A 20,813-nucleotide genomic window follows, 5' to 3' on the forward strand; every position below is an offset into this window, starting at 1 on the left:
TACTCTTCCTGTTGAGGTGGGAGCTGCCATCATCACCATCATCGTCATAGTCTTTGTCATCATCATTGTTGTCATCATCATTGTCATTGTCATCGTCACTGGCCTGATAATCATCATTGTCATTGTTATCATCATTGTCATCATCATCACTGTCATCATCATCATCATAGTCATCATCATCATTGGGACAACAGTCACTGAGCCCCAACTGTGCTTCTTACCCAGGTCCATTCTTTCCATATTTACACCAAGCCTGGGAAGCAGGTGCCGCTATTATCAGAGCTTACAGAAGAAGAAACCGAGGCACAGCAGGCTTATGTAACTTGCCCTGGCCTGTGCACTAGTGAGTAGCAGAGACCCCACCACTATGAGCCCCCATGCTCTGGAGCTGGAGCTCTTAGCTGCTTCTTTGTTCAACTTCACAGGGAGCTAGAGAAGCACAGGTATAGGGACAGGCACAGCCAGGTGAACAAGAAGGCAAGGGCAGGCTTGGCTGCTTGGCTGACAGGGCTACTGCCCCTCCCTCCCCCGAGCCCCCTTCCTGAAGGAATTCCAGTCAACTTGACGGCCACCCTCTGGTGGCTGGAGGTGCATCTCAGATCTAGTCAAAGAGTTAGGGTCATGAAGCCTGAGGGCCCACTAAGCTGGGCCAGCTGGGCCAGTCGGCCTGTGCTTTATTTGAACCAGGAGCCTAAAATCCCTAGAAGGCAGAGCATCCATGCAGTGAGTGTTCTATTCAGGAGTCAGAAGGGCCTGGGCACTCATGTGTTCCAGCTCTGACACCTGGAAAGGGTCTGTTCTCTAGGACTTGATGTGCCCATCTGTAAAACAGGGATGAAAACAGTGGCTGCATCACAAGCTCATCGTAAGGCCTCAGTGAAATATTTGTGAAGCTCACAGCCTGGTGCCCAAAAGGTGTTGGCACTTTGTCTTAGCTAAACAATGGAACAAGGTAAACTGGCCCACACCTTGGCCAAGATAGAAAAGTAGCAGAAGCCCTGGTGTCCGAGTGATGGGCCTCCATGAAACCTCAGAGGGAGCATCTAGGGCCTCAGAAGAGCCCTTCTGGAAGTGATGAAATCCCCTTCCAGCAGGACTTCCCATTTTTGGACAATAACTCTGTTTTGGGCTGAACTGTGTCCCCCTCAAATTCACGTGTTGAAGCCCTGACCCCCAGTACCTCAGAACGTAACTGTATTTGCAGACAGGGCCTTTGAAGAGGTGATTCAGTTAAAATGAGGCTGTTAGGGTGGGCCCTCATCTAGTGTGACTGGTGTCCTCTCCTTATAAGAGGACATTTAGACCTCCAGAGGGACACCAGAGATGGAAGCATATACAGGAACAATCATGCGAGGACACGGTGAGGAAGTGATCATCTGCACGCCCAGGAGAGAGACCTCAGAAGAAACCAAACCTGCTGACACCCTGATCTCAGACTCCCAGCCTCCAGAACTGCGAGAAAATACAATTCTATGGTTTAACCCCGCCAGTTTATGGTATTTTGTTATGGCTGCCCGAGTGAATGAATACAAACTCTTTCTTCTATGCACAGCTCCCCCCGCTTCCATGCATCTCTTTGCCTGCCTAAGGGCTTACAGATACTCAAGAATTCGTGGGTTTCTCTTATGGCTCCCCCTTCAATGCCACTCTTGCCAAAGCAGAGCCCAAACCCCAGAATCCTTCTGGAAAGGAGCTGAGGAAGCCTGGGTGCCTAGGGTGTGAGAGAGCACCACAGGTGCCCTCTGGGCACCTGTGGGCCTCTCCTCGAGGCAGGAAAACCCAGCAAACCTTCAAAAGAGGCTACCGTGCACCCACGTCCAGTGGAGTCATGCTTGTGATTGGAGGTGTTTACTGGAAAGGTACCCTCAGAATGCACTTATTAAAACTGCCATTGTGTGCTTTTTCATAAAATAGATGCCACGCTTTCTTAACATGGAAATCTGATTAAAGAGAAACGAGTGTGTTCTCATAGGCAACAATTGAGTCCGAAGATCCATATGTTGTATTTAGGGTGAAAACCGCTTTGAGATCACCAACCTGACGGTTGCTGCCTACCCAAACCTGAAGCTCATGCGCCAGTGAAAGCAAGAGTTAGAAAGTTCTCCTTTTAAGGAAGCAACTAGCAGCTGCCTAGGAATAATAATTACTGAGGTCACAATGGCACCGGGGAATGCTGTCGCACCACGTCGTGTTCTGAGTTACCAAAAGAAGAAAAAAGCAGTCAAAAGACAAGGCACAATTAGAGACCAGTGCACCTGTACGGGTCTCTAATTTAGACCTGTACCCCTCTTGTGCATGTCAGAGAAGCAGAGCTGACACATTAGCTTCAGGGAGTTTTAGATCCCTTTGGCGCTAAAGTGAGGAAAACAAAAAGGGGACCAGGGAAAAAAAGCAGGTATGTGTCATGCACACCCCCAGTTCACCTCTCTTTGACACCTCAGGTCATGTTTCTGCTGTGGACCCTCATGTTGTGGCCACAACCCCGCATAGGCCTGCAGCTCACTGGCTTCTTCAGGACCTGTAAGCCAGCATGGCTCTGCTACCCATGGGCCTGAGAAGCACCATCCATCCATTTCCAAAGAGAAATGCCCTGAGCACCATGACAAGAAATGCAGCCCCGCCCAACGATCCTCCTGGCTTTAACTCACTTTTAAGTAACATGGGAAATATAAAATGAGCACCCACTCACTTTCTTCCTAGGTATCAAACACGGGGATGTCAGGGGAGGAATGATGTCTTTAACTGCAATCAGGCCCTGGAGTCAGACTTCCTGCTGCATATTTGCTTTCTGCTGGGAGCTGGTTCTCTCCTGCTGCTTTTCAAGTGAGGAGCGCAAAGACTCGTGATGAATGCATTAGCCATCTCCAAGTTGCAGATAAGTGGGGGCTTTGTATACCTCGGGCCCAGCACCGTGAGGCTGTGCTTGCAGTGGTTCTGGGGTGGCTCCAGAGCACCCCTGTGCAGGACCTACTCTGTTGGAGGTACACAACGGAGCTCCACTGGTTTTCACAGCTCCCGCGTGACCCAGGCCAGGCCTTCCAATGTCATAATAAACATCACTGAGCTTATAAAATTAGAGCATTGAGTCTGAAGAATCACACTGAATTGTTAACATCCTCGAAGGTGGCTGTGAATGCCGCCTCTATGTCTTCCCTTTCTCTTAGAGGTGAATTACTTGCCTCGGTCCCTGTCCTGGCTCTGAGATCCCCAACTGTACCCAGCTGGTCACCATTTGCAAGGTCTGATCCATTCCCACCAGTATTGGCAGAAGAAAGAGAAGCACTGTTGGGAGAGGGGGAACTGGTTCTAGGGCTTCTTCCAGGCTCCCAGTCCCCAGTATCCAGGAGGAAGACGGGAGAGAGGGCAGGAGGGAGGAGGCCAGGCTGCTCCAAATGGAGCTGCTCATAACCCTGCAGCAGCAAGTGGAGCCATCAGGAGAACACTTTAGGAAGAAGAGAACATTGCTAGAGCCTGGGGTGCCTTCTGCAGGATGGAGATGGGATGCAGGTTCATTTACAGACCATCACAGGCTGTGGCACAGGTGAGTAATTTAAAGAGGTAATTGAAATAATATGTTAGAATAATAAGCTTGGCCATCAAAGGCTTCTAGAATTTCTTCCTTAATTCACAGTTTGGTAGACTGATCTGTAATCTGCTTATTTTAGCATCTCTGCCTAGGAAATCTTGAGCTTTGGACAATACTCTCTGCAGAAGACAAGGTATTCACCCCAGCCATTTTTTCCTAATAAAATGTGTTCTTTGGCCCCAGAGAATTGCTGAAGACTACACAAGATCTGTGTGGGGGCAACACTTCAAAAACAACAGCAACAAAGACAACAGAGGGCAGCCCCGGTGGCTCAGGGGTTTAGCGCCGCCTGCAGCCCAGGGCGTGATCCTGGAGACCCTGGATCAAGTCCCACGTCAGGCTCCCTGCATGGAGCCTGCTTCTCCCTCTGCCTCTCGCTCTCCCTCTCTCTGTCTCTATGAATAAATAAAATAAAATCTTTAAAAAAACAAAGACAACAGAAAACACACATTTCCTCTCTCAACGAAGACATGGGAAAGAAATTGGTCTGTTGTGGTGAGGAGCAGGGGAGGCAGGTGAAAGCAGGTGGGAACAGAGAAGGAGGAGGTACTGTCCTCCTCAGTAAAAAATGTAACGTTGCCCCGAAAAGAAGTCTGGCCTTTATCCCCGCCTTTGAGAGATGATTTCTAAGCCCTTGGAATGTTAAGGTTTATGGGAGTGTCTTTGTTTGCCTGGAGGCCTTGGGTGACTGGTTGTCTAACAGTATGATTTAAAGTAAGGGCTGGTCCCAGGGGATATTTGTAGGGTGGGGTTGGCCACACTAAAAGGACCAACAATGTGATTTAGGGTGGGGGCTTTTAGTCACACAGTGTTGGCCACCTCTGGAGATCAGCTAGGTGGGCAATTGCTCATGCTCCTGTAATGGAGCCCCAATAAAAGCCCTGGACACCGAGGCTCCTGTGAGCCTCCTTAGTTGGTGATGATACTCCAGGAACACTGTCCCATATGGTTGCTGGGCAAACAAACACTTTCCACGACTCCACAGGGTGGCCTTCTGGTCTCTGCCCTTTATACTTATTTCCTTGGCTGGTTTTAATGTGTATCCTTTTGATGTAATAAACTGTAACTGAGTATAACTTTTGTGAGTTCTGTAAATCCTTTCAGTGCATTAGCAAATCTGAGCAAAGACTTAGGGACCCCAGAACTTACAGTTCGTATAAGAATTGAGGGTGGTCTGGTATGGATTGTGCGCGCCCTCTAACCTCACAGTTGGTTAACTCTCTCACATTCTTTCTACATATGGAGACCACGTCTATGAGCAAACATTTAAGTTTTCATGTAGGATCAGCCCCTATCAAACACATTTCCTTCCTGATGGGGGCACAGAGGGATACCCCTGGCTCTTTCACCTGCTCCCATAACACTCAGGACCTGCCTCTATGGAGCACTCATCACACCAGTTGTGTTACATGTTTGCCTTGGGTCCTAGGCCATGAGCTCCCAGAGGCAGGAACATGCACAGTTGACTTATAAAGCCATGGGTCCAGCAGAGTGGCTCTCAGGAGGCCATGGTGCCTAATCAGTTCTGGACACCCTCCCCAGCCTGGCTTGACATCAGGGATGCTACAGCCTAAAGCTAAGGCAGTCAGCAGTGACAATGATGGTCACCAAACACCACTGGCTGTCCATCAGTCCATCCATCTGCTCATCCATCCATCCATCCATCCATCCGTCTATCCATCTATCCATATGTCCATCTATCTATCCCTTGAAGAAATATTTATTGAGTACCTACTGTGTTCCCAGTCTCTTGAGATATGATGATAATTAAGACAAAAGTCCTTGGCTTTAGGATTCAGCTATATTCTCACTTTTGTCAACTTCATCCACACCCCTTGACCCATTTCATCCAATGCCACCTCCATGCAGACTGGTCACAGATTACTCTCTTCTGCCCACATGCTTCTCTGAGCTCTGGAGCCAACATCCACTCACTCACTATTGATTTTTCACATGATGTCCCAAAGGCCCTTCAAATTTAGCCCAACCTATGACTAGTCCTCGCCAGGGTGAATGACACAGAACTCTCATAACTAATACACCTGCATTTAATATTGATGCCACCTCCTGAATGTCTCTTGAGTTTGTCCCTTCTCTCTAGAACCACCAAGCACAGCATCATTTTCAGGCTGGAGGATTAACTGGTCTAACCTCACCCGCTCTGAACCCCCTTCCATCACTCTCAAAACAGCAGCCAAGAGAGCTTGAAATGCACACCTGGCCATGTCACTGCCTCTCAAACCCTCAGTGTCTGCCCTCTGCTTGGGGACAAAGCCATCTCTTCTTAGCTTGACCCACACAGTCCTGTCCTCGAGCACTCCACTAGCTTTTGTGCTCTGATCCCCACTTCCCTCTCCACCTCACCAGCCTTCATGTGGTGAGGCTCCCTTATACTCATGGGGTTCCCTCCCACCACAGAGCTTCTGTGCATGCTATTCTCTCTGCCTAGAATATTCTTGCATCCTCTCTTCATGGAACTAACATCTTCTTCCTCAGATCTCAGTTCACAGGTCATTTCTTCAAGAAATTACTCCCAGATGTCCTGAGGAGTCATTCCTCCCATTACAAGCTCCCCAAGTTCTTGTTTGTGGGAAGGCTTGGAGGCCAGGTCTGATTTTTCTTCCGCTAGATGGTAAACTGGTTGAGCACAGGCACCTCTTCTGGTTTTGTTCATTTGTTTTGATTCCAGCACTTGGCCCAGTGCCTGGCACCAAACAGTTAGTGAATAAATGATTACAAAGAATAATCACTAATGGAGGAATTTATCAAGTGTGATGGGAAAGCCAGGAAAAAAGAAGGCACCCTGCATATGAGGGAAAGAGGATGAGGTGGAGAATTGGCTTTTATAGGGGAGGGGGCTTAGGGTAGATGTTTTCAATAGAGCAGAGGTTCTCTAAACTGATCACAAGGAAGAGACTCACGGGATCAGAGGGAAAGTCCTTACGAAGATCTAGAGGTGGGAAACAGCATGGTACATAGGGGGAAATCTGAGTATTGTAGTAGAGAGCAGAGTGGAGCATTACCCAGGGGACAGGGAGGGCTGATGATGAGCTGAGAAGGCAGGCTGAGGCCAGCTTACAAAGGGTCTATATCCGACAACGCTGGAAAGTGAGTTTATCCAAACCTTGCCAAGGAACAGAGGACCCCTGCCTCCCTCCCAGCCAGTGCTCCCGCAGCTCCATCCCTCCTTCCCTAACAGATCTCGCTACACCCAGGTTATGTTTGCCTGTCTTCCTGGCTGTCTCTTCTGGCAGACGGCACCTTGCACAGCACCTGGCACACAGTGGGTGCTCCATCCATCCTTTCTGAATGTAATCAGTGGCCTAGAGCATGGATGGGAAGGGAAAGAAAGTGGTGGGTAACTGGGAGGCCCTGGCGCATGTCTGGGAAAAGAAAAGCCTAAGATGGGACAGCAACAGACCCAAGGGGAAGAAGCCCTGTGGGGCTTGAAGGTACTAATTTGCAAACTGCTTGGCTGGAGAGAGAGCATAATGGGAAGGGAAGAGCAGGGACAAGGGACGCTTCTAATTCCCACTGTGTAGAAGTCAAGAGCAGGTGGGTGGAGTCATGTCCTCATGTGGAGGATGGGGGATCTTGTAGGCTGCTGGAAGTTTAGTGCATCGATTCACCTAAACGCTTCATGGCAAGGGCCTGGAAGGTGGCAGGGACTCAGATGTCAGCCTGCTGTAACCCCTGGGTGGGCAGCTCTGTTCTAAGAAGCAGCTTCTGCAGAAAGAGACAGTCATGGTGGCTCAGAGGTATGCCAGCTCTCCCTTGTGTGTCAAGACCACCGGATGCAGCTTGATGTCACTGAAATGACACAAGTTGTCACCAGCTCTTCTCAATGCTGGTGCTGCTGAACGGGATGAAGACTGGGGCTGAGTGCCCTGCTCTCGTCACTAGCACATCACGGACTTGGACAAGAGAAAGGACGCTTGGGGAGCCTCCCCTCTGCCGTCAGAACCAGTCCCTCTGCCCATGGTTCCCACTCTCTCGTCAGTGCTAATCATGGGAAAGGGCATCAGCTCATTGAGCCCCGACACCTGAGCAAATGTGGACCAAGGGAAAGAAACCACAGTCCACCACACCAGCCGTGGCTTCGAGCCAGCTCATTTCTCCTCCCCACCTGCATCCTGGTTCCCAGAGCTTTGGTGAGTCTGGCTATGCAGGGAGGGGAGCTCGCTGGGCTAAGGGTCAGGAGGGGCTTCTGTTCTGATTTAGTGATGGTTTGGGGCAAGTCACCGCCCTTCTCTGGGCCCAGATTTCTGCCAAAAGGATGAGGAGGTTGGACTACCTGCTGACTGAGCTTCCTTCAAGTTCTAACTCCCGAAGATTCTGTTTGTTTCTGGTGTGTCAACTATTTCCCCTCTGCCGCTGATTTTTAAAATGTCTCCTGTTATTCTTAATAAGCATGGAACATCTGACACATACCTGCCTGCTACTTTTTGTTCTCAAACAAAGGACTTTGGGTTCACAAGTGTAAAGCGTCAGCAGGTTACTGCAGTAGAGGAAGCCAGTCTTCAGCCTGTCAGACTATTTTGAATGGCTTGTTGTCACAGGCAGGGACAAGGTCATCAGGCTGCTTAGATGGATCAGAAATGTGTGTATTTTTAGGAGCTTTTAAAGGGAGAGGCCTTACTCTTAGCCCCAGCCAGAGGCTGTCTGGCCTGCTCAGTCCTGTGTGGAGCTGGACTGCAGAGAGGTGTCTCCCCTTACCCTGTCTGGGACCTCCGGGACTCACTTCCTCCAGGAGGCCAGGGGCAGCTGCCTCTTCTCCTTGCTGGTGACATTCTGAGTGTCGAAGTCTTAGGATCATTGCTCCTCAGTGCTGGATAAACAGATCAACACCTCCACTCTTTTCCAGGGAGGTAGTCAGGAAGCCAGATCCCAGGAAAGGATAAGGAAGCCAGCAAAACACTGGCTTGCTGTCTGTACCCCAGGTCTTCTGGTCTCCTTGGGGTCCCAGCTTTGCCAAGAGGCTTCTCTTTGAGGCTATAGCTTCTGGAGCATAGCTGCCCACATCCAAATGCTGTGTGATAGGATAATGGGAGTCTGATACAATCATATGAGGAGCTAGGGGTACAATTGCCCGAGTGGGCTTGCCAGGCAGTCTTTGAGCCCATCCACACAATTCCTGTATTCCAGCCACAATCAGGGTTGGGGCTGACAGCTGTCTCGAAGGGGTCTGACAGCCACATGCCCTTCGGTGATAAGTCACAGTTGGTTCCTGCCTTGGGCTCACCCCCAGTCCCTGAACCCCAATGGGGAACAAGTGGGAAAGAGCTTGTCCCAGGAATTCAGAGCAGTTGCAGGATGTCTCCCTGGGTCCAGGGACAGGGAAGCTGCCTTTCTGGGCTAATACCAGAAGGCCAGACAGGCAAAGCAGGCCTTGTCCTTCCTCTTGCTGCACAAGGAAGGGCAGAGGTATTGGAGGCATAAGACCTCCTGGGTCAGGTAGGAGGCGGAGGGCCTTCTTGTCCTGCCCTGGACTGGGGAAGGCCACGGCTCTGAGCTCAGAGACAGGTTTGGCACCATCTCATCCAGAGCTTTCAGCCACTTCTCTGGGTTCTTTCAACTCACATGGCTCTCTCTTGCCTGAGGATCTCCCTCCATGTGGCTTCCTCTACCCAGAATGCTCTGCCTCACTTTTCACCTGGCAGGTGACACAGATGCCCACAGCCTTTTTGGTGACAGCCCCTCTTTTCCTAGCCTCCCTGGGGTCATGTCCTCCCATCTTCTTCCTGACTTGCTGGCTGCTTCTCCCCAGACTCTTTGCCAGCTCCTTTCTGTTGACATCCAAATATCTGGGGGAGCCAGATATTTGGTGGACCCTGTACCCACCCACCCTCTGTTATCTACACTCTTTCATGGAGCAATGGCATTTAGCCCATGGCTTTAAATTCCATCTATGAGACGATGACTCCTAAAACTGATCTCCATTCTTGACTGTCCTTGGCCTACAGACTTCCAAAGTACTCTTGGTGACCCTAATAAGGCAGTGGAGCACAACATGAGCAAAACCAAACTCCTCACTCCCCATCTCCCAAACCTGTTGCTTCTTCAAACTCCTCCATCTCAGGGAATTATCCACCGTACCCACCAAGCCCCAAGCCTAGGTATGACCCATCGTCTCTCTCATTCTCCATGTTTAAATCATCCACAGAAGCCTTGACTCTACCTCCAAACCCCAAACTGTGTCTCTTGGGACTCATCATTACTGGCCCCCTTGGGGGCCCCCATCATATCTTGCCTGCACTGATGTAAGAGTGTCAGGTGGCTGCGGATCAGAAAAACATAAACCTGAGGGTGTTGACTTACCTGCATAAAACCCTCCCGTGGCCCCCAATTTTGTCCTCAGGATAAAATTCCAGCTCCCTGCCTTGGCTGATGGGCTGCACGTGGCCTGGCCCCTGCTGACCTCCTTAGACTTGTCTCACTCCCCTATACCTTCCCTTACTCTGCTCAGCTGCAGGGGCTTCATCAGCTTTTTCTCTCCCTGGCAGCCTTGTTCTTCTTATTCCCTCAGCCTGTAATATTCTTCCCATGTTCTTACTGTGGCTGGCTCTTTTCCTGTTATATTGTCTTCCCATAGAGGCCTCCTTGGACCACCCCCCGCCCCCTCGAGTAGCCACCCTGGCACCCTCTACTAGGCCACCATTTTATTTTATTTTATTTTATTTTATTTTATTTTATTTTATTAGGCCACCATTTTAAGTGCCTTGATATTTTCCTTTGTGATTTATTTGTTGTTTCTCCTTCCCACTGGAATATAAACTCCATGAGAATAAAGGTTTTCCAGAGCCTAGAGCAGTGTCCAGTGCACAGTAGATGAAGAGCTGATGGCCCTGGTGAAAGGAGGCAAGATGAAAGGCCAGAGGACTAGTCAGCACATGTGAGGTTACGTTGGGCTGCATGAAGGTGGTGGACAGGGTATGCAGGGAGGCAGGGGAGATTGGTGGGACAAAAGCATTAGGACGGCAATGGGGTGCAGACAGGGGTGGGCAAGGGGTTTTGGGGTGACTCCCAGCTTCCGGGGGTCAGGCCGTCCACTGAGGTGGGGAATGTTGTAGGAGATGGGGGTTGCAGAGGGCAACAAAAGAATGGTAGTGAATAAGATTTGTGACATGTTGACTTTGCCCAAGAGAAATCCGAGCCAAGCTGTTCCTGGGGGACCGTTAGATGGATGGTTCTGGATCTGAGAAGAGGCACAAGGGAGAAGATAGTGCACCTTCACCTTCCTATACCATAAAGGGAGCTCCGGGTGAGGGCAAGCCCTCAGGGAGAAGAGAGTGGCCCAGGAGAGAGCACCCTATTGCCTTTTAACTGCCATTCAATTTGTGGGCTTTCAGTACCTCTGACCCCATTGGGTGTCCCATCCCCATTGTGAGGCTCTCCAGACCATAGGCTCTGTGACTCCACCTTCTCCTGGTCCCTCAACTCCCCTGACTGTTCCTTCTCAATTTCTATCACAGGCTCCTTCTGGAATGTTCTGTGAATGTCCAAGTAGCCTGCTTTCTCCTGGGGCACTCTCTTCTCCCTCTGCCTCAGAATGCAACCTTATTTGGAAATAAAGTTTTTGTAATTAGTTAATTATAGATATAAGTAGTTATAATGAGTTTATACTGGATAGGGTGGGCCCTAAGCCAATGATTGGTACACTTATAAGAAGAGAAGATGAGGACACAGGGACAAGGTGCTGTGTGATGATAGAAACAGAGATGGGAGTCATGTTGTCACTAGCCAAGGAACGTCAAGGATTGTCACCAGCCACCAGAGGCTGAAAGAAGCAAATGAATTCCTCTATTGCTTTCAGAGGGAGCATGGCCCTGCTGACACCTTGATTTTGGACTTCCAGCCTCTAGAACTGAGAGAGAATATATTTCTGTTTTAAGCCTCTGAGTCTGTGCTCATTTGTTATGGTGGCCCAGGAAATGAATGTGATGGTCAAGTATAAGTTGCTTGATACTGACCACCAGAGGGCCTGAGCCCCCTACCTTGATGCCTCAAAATAAGCCACCTTACCCTCAGGTAGCTGGGAAGCCAGTACTACAAGAGCGCCCACATCTGGCAGAGATCTGGGGCTCCCACATGGATTTTACTCTGCTTCCTGCCCTAACAGCCAGAATGAAGATGCAGAGGCTGCCTCCTTGGCCTCTGCAGATGCTGGGCTTGCTCCTCAGTGCTCTTTCTCTGCAGGGCACCATTTGTCACTGCTGTAAGGAGGCGGGTGAGCTCCAAGGTGACCCATTCCCTGCCACACAGAAGAGCTCTATACAGATCTATTTGGTGTGGCCCCAGCTGCCAACAGCGGGAGATCACTTCTCTAGGAGGCATCTGAGGACCAGGCCCCTTGGTTTCTGGCTAAGGAGGGCTAAGGACAGACACCCCCAATCTATAATGATGCAGACCCCACAAAGACTGATTATGGGAAGAGAACCCACACTTTGAAGTAAAGCACTGGCCAGACAGGCTGTAGGTCAGACAGGGGGATATTCCTGCCACTCAGCTTCAAGTCCTACATATAAGACTAGGTCAAATCAGCTTTTTCTGCTGCCACCTTGTCTCTGGAATGAGGTCTGGGGCACATCCAGGCAGGTTAGCTTATGCAAAGAAGTACCCAGAGACCCATGAGCTAATCCACTCCAGATGAGTGCCAGAGGGCTCTTGGCAGTACCCACTTCTTTACTTTTGGGGAGGACCCCTGTCAGTGCTCCTTCAAGCTTCTCCTCCAAAGTCCTCCCAGAGGCAGGTAAGGGTGGGCCCCTGGGGCACTGGCTATGGATATACTTCAAGGCAGCTCTTCAAAGTCAAGACAATTCACTCCTGCTGAATGTCTTATCTTAAAAAGTCTTGTGAATTTTGTATCCTGTTCCATAAAATAAACTGTCTTATTTTTAATAAAACAGTGATATTTTAAATTATTTACAACTAAATTGTTCGGCTCCATGCATGTTCTCCTATGTGGACAGTTGGGCATCACACCATAAGCGCAGAGGTGGGTAGCTGGGAGGTGGGCTGCGGGTCTGCAGGAGGGAGGGAGGGAGCCAGGCCAGGAGCAGCTGGCGTAGTATACACATCAGAAGGCCCTGGAGTGTCACTATGGGAGGGAAAAAACACCCAGAGGCTTCGGGGGGCCAGTCTCACAGCTGGAATGCCCTCTCCTGTTGCTACTGGACTACCCCCATGGTCTCTACGTCATGTGTGGCCTCTGGCTCCTGGTGGGTGGAGGCTGTTTTTAGAAACCTGCTTTAAGGGAGAGGCTGGCAGGAGCATGCAGTGTGTGTGTGTGTGTGTGTGTGTGTGTGTGTGTGTAAGGCAAGCAGCATGAAGGTGGGGGGCAGAGCTGGGAACCACCCCAGCTACACACCTTCCATCTGTTAGCATAGAGGGTTTGGTCAGAGCAGAAGGCCAAATCAGGAGGCCAAATCTTGCTTTTCCTTCTCTCCACCTCCTTAGTAGAGAGTAGCTCTCCTTACTCTCCATCTTTCCAGATGTCTAACCCCAAGGCAGGCTGCCCTGGAGGCTGGCTTACTGGATAACTTCCCCTGGCCTTGCTGAGTGCCCATCCTGCCCTGAGGCTTCCTATGCAGGAAGCAGGCACCTAGTGGATAAAGTCAGTTCCAGCCCCTGCTCCCCACTCTGCTGGAGATGACAAGGTCCCTCTCCTGCCCCTAAGGGTCAACAGGAGGCCTGCCCAGGTGGCCAGCTGTCGAGCCCAAGAAAGCTGCATCCAGGCCTCACTCCAATCCTCTTGCTCAGGCAGAGGCCCAGCTGCCTGAGAAGCAATTGAAAATAGAGTCTAAGTCTAAGCAGCTTAGTGGGGTTCCAAGAAAGGGGCCAGTGGGGTGGGGGTGGGGCCAGAGGGACCCCTGGGCTTCTCAATCTGGCTTTGAGAAGAATTAGATGGCTGCAAGAGAAAGAACAGTGCACCCAGAAGTTCCATTCATCTTCTATTCCAGGGACAGGAGTCACTTAAAGGTGTCCCAGTGCCCTTGGCTAGATGTGAGCCCCACCCCCTCAGCTCCAGATCCGCAGTGTCAAATGGCCTGGGTTTACTCTCTGCAAACACAGGCACAGGGAGACCATCCACAGGGACAGCACATCCCCGGCTGTGTCTGCAGGACCCAGAACAGGCAGAAAGAAGAGACATTTCCCAGAGTCCCTCCACAAACGTCTCTGGGGTAAACTCACTGAGGGCCTCTAGCCTATAAGAGGTCCTGCTTCCTTCCTGAAGGCACAGCTGGCCTGCCCCAGACACTCTGGGGTCGGGCCCCCGGGGGGGGGGGGGGGGGCGGGAATCTGTTCTGAATTTGCACCTTTGGGTAAGAAATAGTGAAAATGGTAGTTCTCAGAGTGCCCTGGCCAAAGGTAGCCACCGTTGCATCTCCTCAGCCTTCGCTGCCCCTTCTCCCTGGGATACTCCTTTTCATCCCTCCTGTTTTAGCTGATGCCTGCTCAGGCTCCATGTCTCAGGTTGGGGAAGCCTTCCTGACCACTGGGCGGGATTAAGCTCTACGGATGCGTCTGGTGGGCACTCGTTCACTCACGCGTGCATTCACAGGACAAATGTGCACCGTGGCCTGCAACCCGCCAGGCCGGGCTAGGCGGTGGGGGTCCAGGCAGACAGGCTGGGGGTGGGTGGGTAACGCAGGAGAAGCCGCCAAGGTCTGGCGGAGGAGCTGCAGCTCCTGGGATTGGATGTGCTGCGTTTCCCAAGGTCGGCCCCAGCTAAGTGGCGGCGGGAGCACCCCCTTTCCCCCCACCCCATCTCCTCCTTAGGTCTCCGTCCGGATGGCCGCGCTCAGCTAAGATTTTGGGGCCATGGCACCGATGCCCCGCGGGGGGGGGTGGAGATTGCCCCCCACCTGGCCCTGCGGCTCAGACAAAGGCCGTGCGGGAGGACAAAGGCTGCGCCACCACGGCCGCGCGCCTGTGCGGATGCGCCGCGCTCCACACTCGTGCCCCCACGCGGCCCTTCGTCTGGCAAACGTCCATTCAAAAGGATCAAGTGAAGGCAGAAATCCTCTTCCCCAAACATCTCTGCCCCTCCGGGCTGGGGGAGGGGCACAGAGCCCCCGCGATGGGGAGCGGGGCCGCGGGGCCGGAGCGCACCGCGCTCCCCGCCGCTGGCCGTCCGCGGGGCTGGGGAGAGGCGCGGGGCCCTGCCGCAGCGGGCGGGCGCGAGGTGCGGCGGTGCCAGCCGGCCGGCGAGGCGCCCCTGCATTGCAGAGCAGGGGGGCGGGGGGCCTGCGTGCGCGCATGTGCGGGCCTGGGCGCGCGCGTGTCTGTGTGTGTGCACGCGCGCCGCCCGCCGCCGCGCCCCTGCTCTCCCGGCGCCGCGGTGCCTCGCCCCCTCCCCTTTGCACCCCCGCTCCTCCCCCTCGCCGCCGCAGCACGCGCGTCCCCCCTCCCGGCGGCGCCCAGGGCGAACCTGCCCAGTGCCGTGGGGGCGGGAGGGGAGGGGAGGGGAGGGGAGCTGAGAGGAAGGCTGCGGGCGGCCTGGTCCCTGCGCCGCGTCCCCCGCGCGGAGTTCGCTGCCAAGCCACGGGGCTGGCCCGGAGGCCCGGAGACCCCTACCCTCAGGGCTGTCCCCGCTGTCCCCTTTGACGGGGCGCATTTTGCCTTGGCGCTGCGGCTGCAGTTCCGGCTCCCCCCTCCCCGCACGGTTATTATTGATCAGGCTGGTGAAATCCTGGGAAACTTTCCCTTCGGGCTGGATGAGGCACTTGTATTCCTTTAGAGAAGGGGTCTCACGGTTGCTCTGCTCTGGCCACCTTCCCCTTACTTGAAAGGACACCTGGCCAAGACCGAAGGGAGCGGGATTCGCGAGGTCTTGCAGGGCTCCGATCTGTTCTCTGTAGTGCGGTGGGCCTCCCACGTCCTTTCCCCGACTCCTGTCTTCTCCCCTGTGTATTTTGTCAGGGGCTGGAGGATGTTATTTCAACTGGAGGCCTCTGGAGGTCAGAGCTCCAGGTCCCCTTGGGAAGGGGCTGCTGGGGAGCAGGTGTCCAGCTTGGTAGCCTGCTCATTGCCTAAGGGACCTGGTATGGCCTAGGACTCAGAGGTGTCTTTGCGGTGAAGCAGAGATGGTTTCCCTTCTCCATGGTCACAGCATCCTCCCCAAGCTGTACCAATAACCTCCTGGGCTTCTGGGGTGGGGTGGGGGGGGGGGCTGGCTGATGTTTCCTGTGCTCCCAGTTACTGCCTGGCTGAGGCTTGGCTCTCTGAAGGGCTCCCACATCCCAGGCAGGTCCTCCATTTGTCCCAATGTCCTTCAGTCCATCCTGGTGAGGTGACCTGGTCACACAGGGAGAGCCAGGACTCTGCAGAGTACCCTGCTCCATTTCCCATTTGTTCTGCAAAACTGAAACCGGATTTCCTGAACGGGAGCCCCTGGTCACCCTGCCCTTCTCCGTTACATCCTGCAGGTCATCGTCACAGCTCTGGCTGGCTTCGGTCTCGCCCAGGGTGGCTGCCAAGGCCAGCCTGGTGCTCCCGCGCAGCTACTGCCAGGGTGCAGATGCCTGCTGACCCAAAGCCACCTCTGGGAAATAGCTCAGAGGATTTAGTGGCCGGGGTGGCCGCCAGGCACCCTGTCGCTGCTGGAGCCGGCCTGGGATGAGGCTGAGATTTGCACATTGTGTGGCTCAGGGCATGTGCCCTAGCCCAGAAACTCTCCAGCAGCCAGCAGCAAGGGGAAGCCTGAGAGTTGATAAGGCAAAGGGCTGTTGTGCACAGAGGAGAGGTGCTTAGGGAAGTGATCCCTGCAGAGGGCCCAGGGTCGGCTTAGGCACGGCCCACACCTCAGGCTGATGAGATCCCTGGGAGGACTCCACAGACCAGCCCTTCTGCTGGCTGACCTGACACTGACATGTGTGCAGCCATCCCTTCCACTCCATCAGGGGGTGGAGAGCAGACTACCAGCCCAGCTCCCCAGGCCAGTTCCGGGGCTTCTGCTAGGCATGAACAAGCTGGGAAGGGCAGCCTCTGACCTAAGCATCCCCCACCTGTCTTTGGCAGCTTTTCTCTGCAGGGCCTTTGGTGCCAACGCTAACTTATATTCAAGGCCATTGGCTCTCAGAAAGCTGGCCTTGGACAGCAGGTCCTGTCTCCTCCATTTGAGCACATTGGGGCTCCCCGGCCCTCCACCCTCAGTCATGATGATGATCCTAGACTTGTTTCAGATGCCCCACAGGGCAGAGGCTAAGGTAGAAACAGCCTAGTTGCAGGGGACCAGTATTTGAGGGTTTCCTTGAGGTTTGGCTTGTTATCCCTATGAGGCAAAAGCACTTAATACACAGCTCCCCTGTCTGGGCCTTGGAACATGAAAGGAGCTGAGCCTGAGATGCCTCCTCTCAGCTGCTCACATTGCTTTCATCTCTAAGAGACTCAGGGCTTGGTGATGGCCACTGGGGGCTCTCTGTTCAAGGACACCCTAGAAATTGGCTTGGGGAGGGGGCAACAGAGGATGCTCAGACCCTGCTTCTCTTAGCAACCCAGGGGCTTGTCTGGCCACCTGTATCCCCTGGCAGGAATGACAGCCACAGGCCCAAACTCATATACTTCATTCCATGCCAGAGAGAAACCCAGATTAGGAGTAGGGACCCTGTTGGTCTTTCCACAGTGAAGACTTTTGCCCTAAGTAGAAGTTAGGAAGTTTCCTTCTTTTTCACACCTGTGTGCAGGGTCCCCAAGTGTCCCTTTTTCTCAGCACCTGGCAAGGATATCCGAGCGCTGTTCTTACCGTCCAATGACAGCCAGTCATGCTGGGAGGAAGGGAGTGTGGGCAGGGCCCGAGCTTTGTACTCAAACACCACTGAGTTGGAGATGATCTGGTTGTTGAAGGCAACTTGTAGGGTCACAAGACCAGTGTCATGGGCTGAAAGCAAAGGAAAGAGAGGTCAGAGCGAGGGGCAGGGGGTGAGCACCCTTCACCTTGATGTATCATACAGGAACCTGGAGTGCCCTCCCTTCACTGGGTGATCCCAACCTCTGTCTACTCATTCCTAGAGGCCCAAATGTAATGCTTCTTCTTCCAGGAAACTTCTCTGGACCCCAGACTCAGCTGGGTGCCCTGTGATCACTCCCACACCTGGTATTATATTACCTGTTTGCTCCTCTGCTCCGTGGTGAGGGCAGGTACTGGGAAGTCAGTGTGGATTTGCTGAATGAATGAATGACCCCCAACCCTGCCTGACCCATGGCTGCCTGACTTCTCCCCTACCCTATCCATCCTAGATGGGGCCTGGGTACAGCATTTGCTTTGGGTCTTTGTGCTTATTTCTCTGTTTCACTTAATCCTACAAGCTTGTCCTGTTGCACTTAGCATGGCCTTCCATGTATTTTCAGAAATTTCTCTGCCTTCCTGATGAAGGTAGGAGCCTCTGCCATGCCTGTTACTCTGGGCCCACGGGTGCCGAGCTGGGGTGCTGGCTTGAATCTTACAGCTCCCTCCAATGCCTAGACAGTGGGCTTTGGGAAGGCAGGCCCTTGAGGGTCTCATTACCTGTTCTGTCCCCAACACAGGGCTCAATGAAGGCTGTATTGCTTGAATAAACAACTGGGACATTCTAACTGTTGGCAAGAAGAGAGCCCACCCCTGGCAGAAACCTGCTTCATTTCTGGGGTTAAAGATGATACATGGCTCCTGTTGAAATCTTGGGGGCTGTGACCCACAGAGATGGACCCAGGGGGCCAGGATGGGTGCACAGGCCGCTCCACCCCACCAGGCCTCGTCCTCTGGTAGACATCAGGGTTATGTGCTCTCTACCCTGCTTTTTTGGAACACCAGATACAGTGCCCAGGGCCTCCCCAGAACAGATTTCCAGGGAGGACGCACACAGGGATCATGTTACTGTTTGGGCTCTTGGCTTTCAGAAGCTTACAGACTTGAGAAAGCTGTCCAAGTCAGCTGTTCCCCAGGGCAGAGTAGAGCTCTGGCTTCCCTCTCATGCAGACTTCCCATGGGAAAACCAACTCATTGACCTGTGGACTCTGTTCATCCCAGGTATACATACCATGCCACTGTCCCCAGAGCATGGCTTTAGGACATCACTGCCCAAGGGTGACCAGTGGGTTTTCCCCCTCTGCTTCCCATCCTGGTGTGGTCTCTTAGCTCTAGACCACAAACTGAATCAACTGGCTCCATGATGGGTGGAGGTCCCATAGGCCCTCCTGTGGTGTCTCTCTGGGCTGGGGTTCCCAGCCAAGCCCAGAACCTTCTGAGACCCTGACAGTGTCCCCAGCAGACTTCCAAGTTCATGGTCATTCATCCTCCCTGGGGTTTTGCCTGGTTTACCCCAGAAGGGCATCTGAGACAACAGAAAGAAGGCACCCCATCTGAGCCCGCTCAGCTCTGCACCTATTAGCAGGCCTCCCAGCCTTGGCTGGTGGCTGGGGAGCCCAAGGATTCTCTGTGACAGATGTTCCGACCCGAAGGAGCTCCTCAACTGCTGTCTTCTTCACCACCTCCTGGCACTTGTACAACCTGCAGTGATGCTGGAATGTGGGTGATTCAGAGCATCCCATCTTTCCACAGAGAGAGACAGAATGGAGAGGAGAGGACCTATCATAGTATCCTGGGTCCTGGACCAGTAGCTTGGCCCTTGCAGGCCATAGCTCCCAGGCACTTCCTCAGTTCTCCTTCCCTCCTGTCATCCAGTCTGGCAGTGAGTCCTGGTCCCTCTATTTGTCTCTATCTCCCTGGCCACTCTTCTGGTCCAAGCTGCCAGCATTTCTCACCTGGAGTCCTGCTAAGGGTAAGCTCAGCCCCCCCGGAGACCTACCTGTTCCTGCTGGGATGGAATTGGGGGGCCACATTCCAAAGTTCTCACCTGAAACTGGTGAGAATATGTTGCCCGGAGCACCCCCCCCCTTTATGTTGGGAAAGATCACTCCTCTGCTTGCTTCCTACGGCTTCCCTGTTTCTGGTCTTCCCCCCTACAATCTGCTCTCCCACACACCCAGAATCATCTTTTAAAGATATAATTTAGATCACATCACTTCCCTACTTAAAACTAATGGCTTCTCATTGCAAGTAAGACCAGATCAAGCTCCTTCCCCTGACTCAGAAGGATGGATGTGGTTAGGTCCCCCCCCATCTTCTTCAGCTCTTCCATGTTCAGCTCTCCCCACCTTATCTCCCTCCGACTTGCTTGGCGATTTTGTCTCCTTGTTTCTTTCTGCCTCCTGCAGTAAAATGTAAGCTCCATGAGAGTTGGGCATGGGTCGCCCCTTCATGCCCAGTGCCAAGCTCAGTGCCTGGCATGGTATGGCCACTCAATCATTTGGTGAATGAATTGCTTCAAAACGCAGTGCACTTGCCCGCCTTGTGTTGACTTTTACCCTTTGCCTTTGGCAACCTCCCAGGAATCCAGGGTGGGGTGTCCTGCTGGCCAAGTCTTCTGGTTGGTGGCTTCTTCTGTCTCCTCCTGAGTCCAGGGAGCCTTTTCTGAAGTCTCAAGTCTTCCTTCACCTTTCCCCCCGAGCTCAGCACCCTGACTTGGTTGTCTCTCTCCTGCTCTGGGAGCACTGCTAAGACCTTGTAGGATGCGGATGCCATGCTGCATGTCGTCTGTGGCCTGTGACAATGGGGGACTATGTTCCTGGTCAGGGTCCAGTCTCCTCGTCAGGGTGCCAGGCTAGAGAGCGGCGGCCATGTGTGCTCCCCATGCCCCTCCTCCGTGTCATTCCCAGCTCCTGAGGTGGCTTGGCTTGTGCTCACAGGCCTCTGACACCTCCTTTCTGGCAAGGCCAGATGGGTTCTGGCTTCAAATGTTTCTTCTTCAAGATCAGCTCATGTCCCCAAGCCCTTGGAAGAGGCGCCCAAGCAGCCCGTACCATTCCCCAGGGCAGGGGCTTGTTTGCCTGTTTCCTCCCGAGACTGATTGCTCCTTGGGGTCAGAGTGGGGCTGAGGGGTGGGGGCTTCTGTCCCTCCTTACGCTCTGCCCCATTTTAGATGCTTACCAGTGCCTGGTAAATGATTTGATGAATGAAGGAGTGCATGTGTACATCCAACACTGTCTTACAGAGTGACATGTTTTCATTTGGGCCTTAAGGCAGAGACGTCCAAAGGGGACCCCCTCTTTGCAGTTGGTTGCAGAACAAAATGGTGCTCTAGCAGCAGGGCCTTGGCTCTTGGTCTCTGCCTGAGCCTGTGGCTTCCCATCTCCGGTTCCAGATGTGCTGTGTTAGAGGAGCCTGAACCACTGGGAGACATGCTAGCCT

At 53.0% G+C, this 20,813-nt stretch overlaps 1 protein-coding gene across 21 annotated transcripts in view; it reads right to left on the bottom strand.

The window, feature by feature from the left end:
- CAMTA1 (calmodulin binding transcription activator 1) overlaps positions 1 to 20,813 on the bottom strand; it is an 848,042-nt gene that overhangs the window by 58,936 nt on the left and 768,293 nt on the right. For all 21 annotated transcript variants that reach the window (XM_072819831.1, XM_072819825.1, XM_072819824.1 and 18 more), the window contains one exon: positions 17,331 to 17,465. In XM_072819831.1, the coding sequence (XP_072675932.1) occupies positions 17,331 to 17,465 (135 nt within the window). The remainder of the gene's footprint in view (positions 1 to 17,330; positions 17,466 to 20,813) is intronic.

The sequence above is a fragment of the Canis lupus genome, chromosome 3, assembly GCF_048164855.1.
Source record: "Canis lupus baileyi chromosome 3, mCanLup2.hap1, whole genome shotgun sequence".
Classification (NCBI taxonomy): domain Eukaryota; kingdom Metazoa; phylum Chordata; class Mammalia; order Carnivora; family Canidae; genus Canis; species Canis lupus.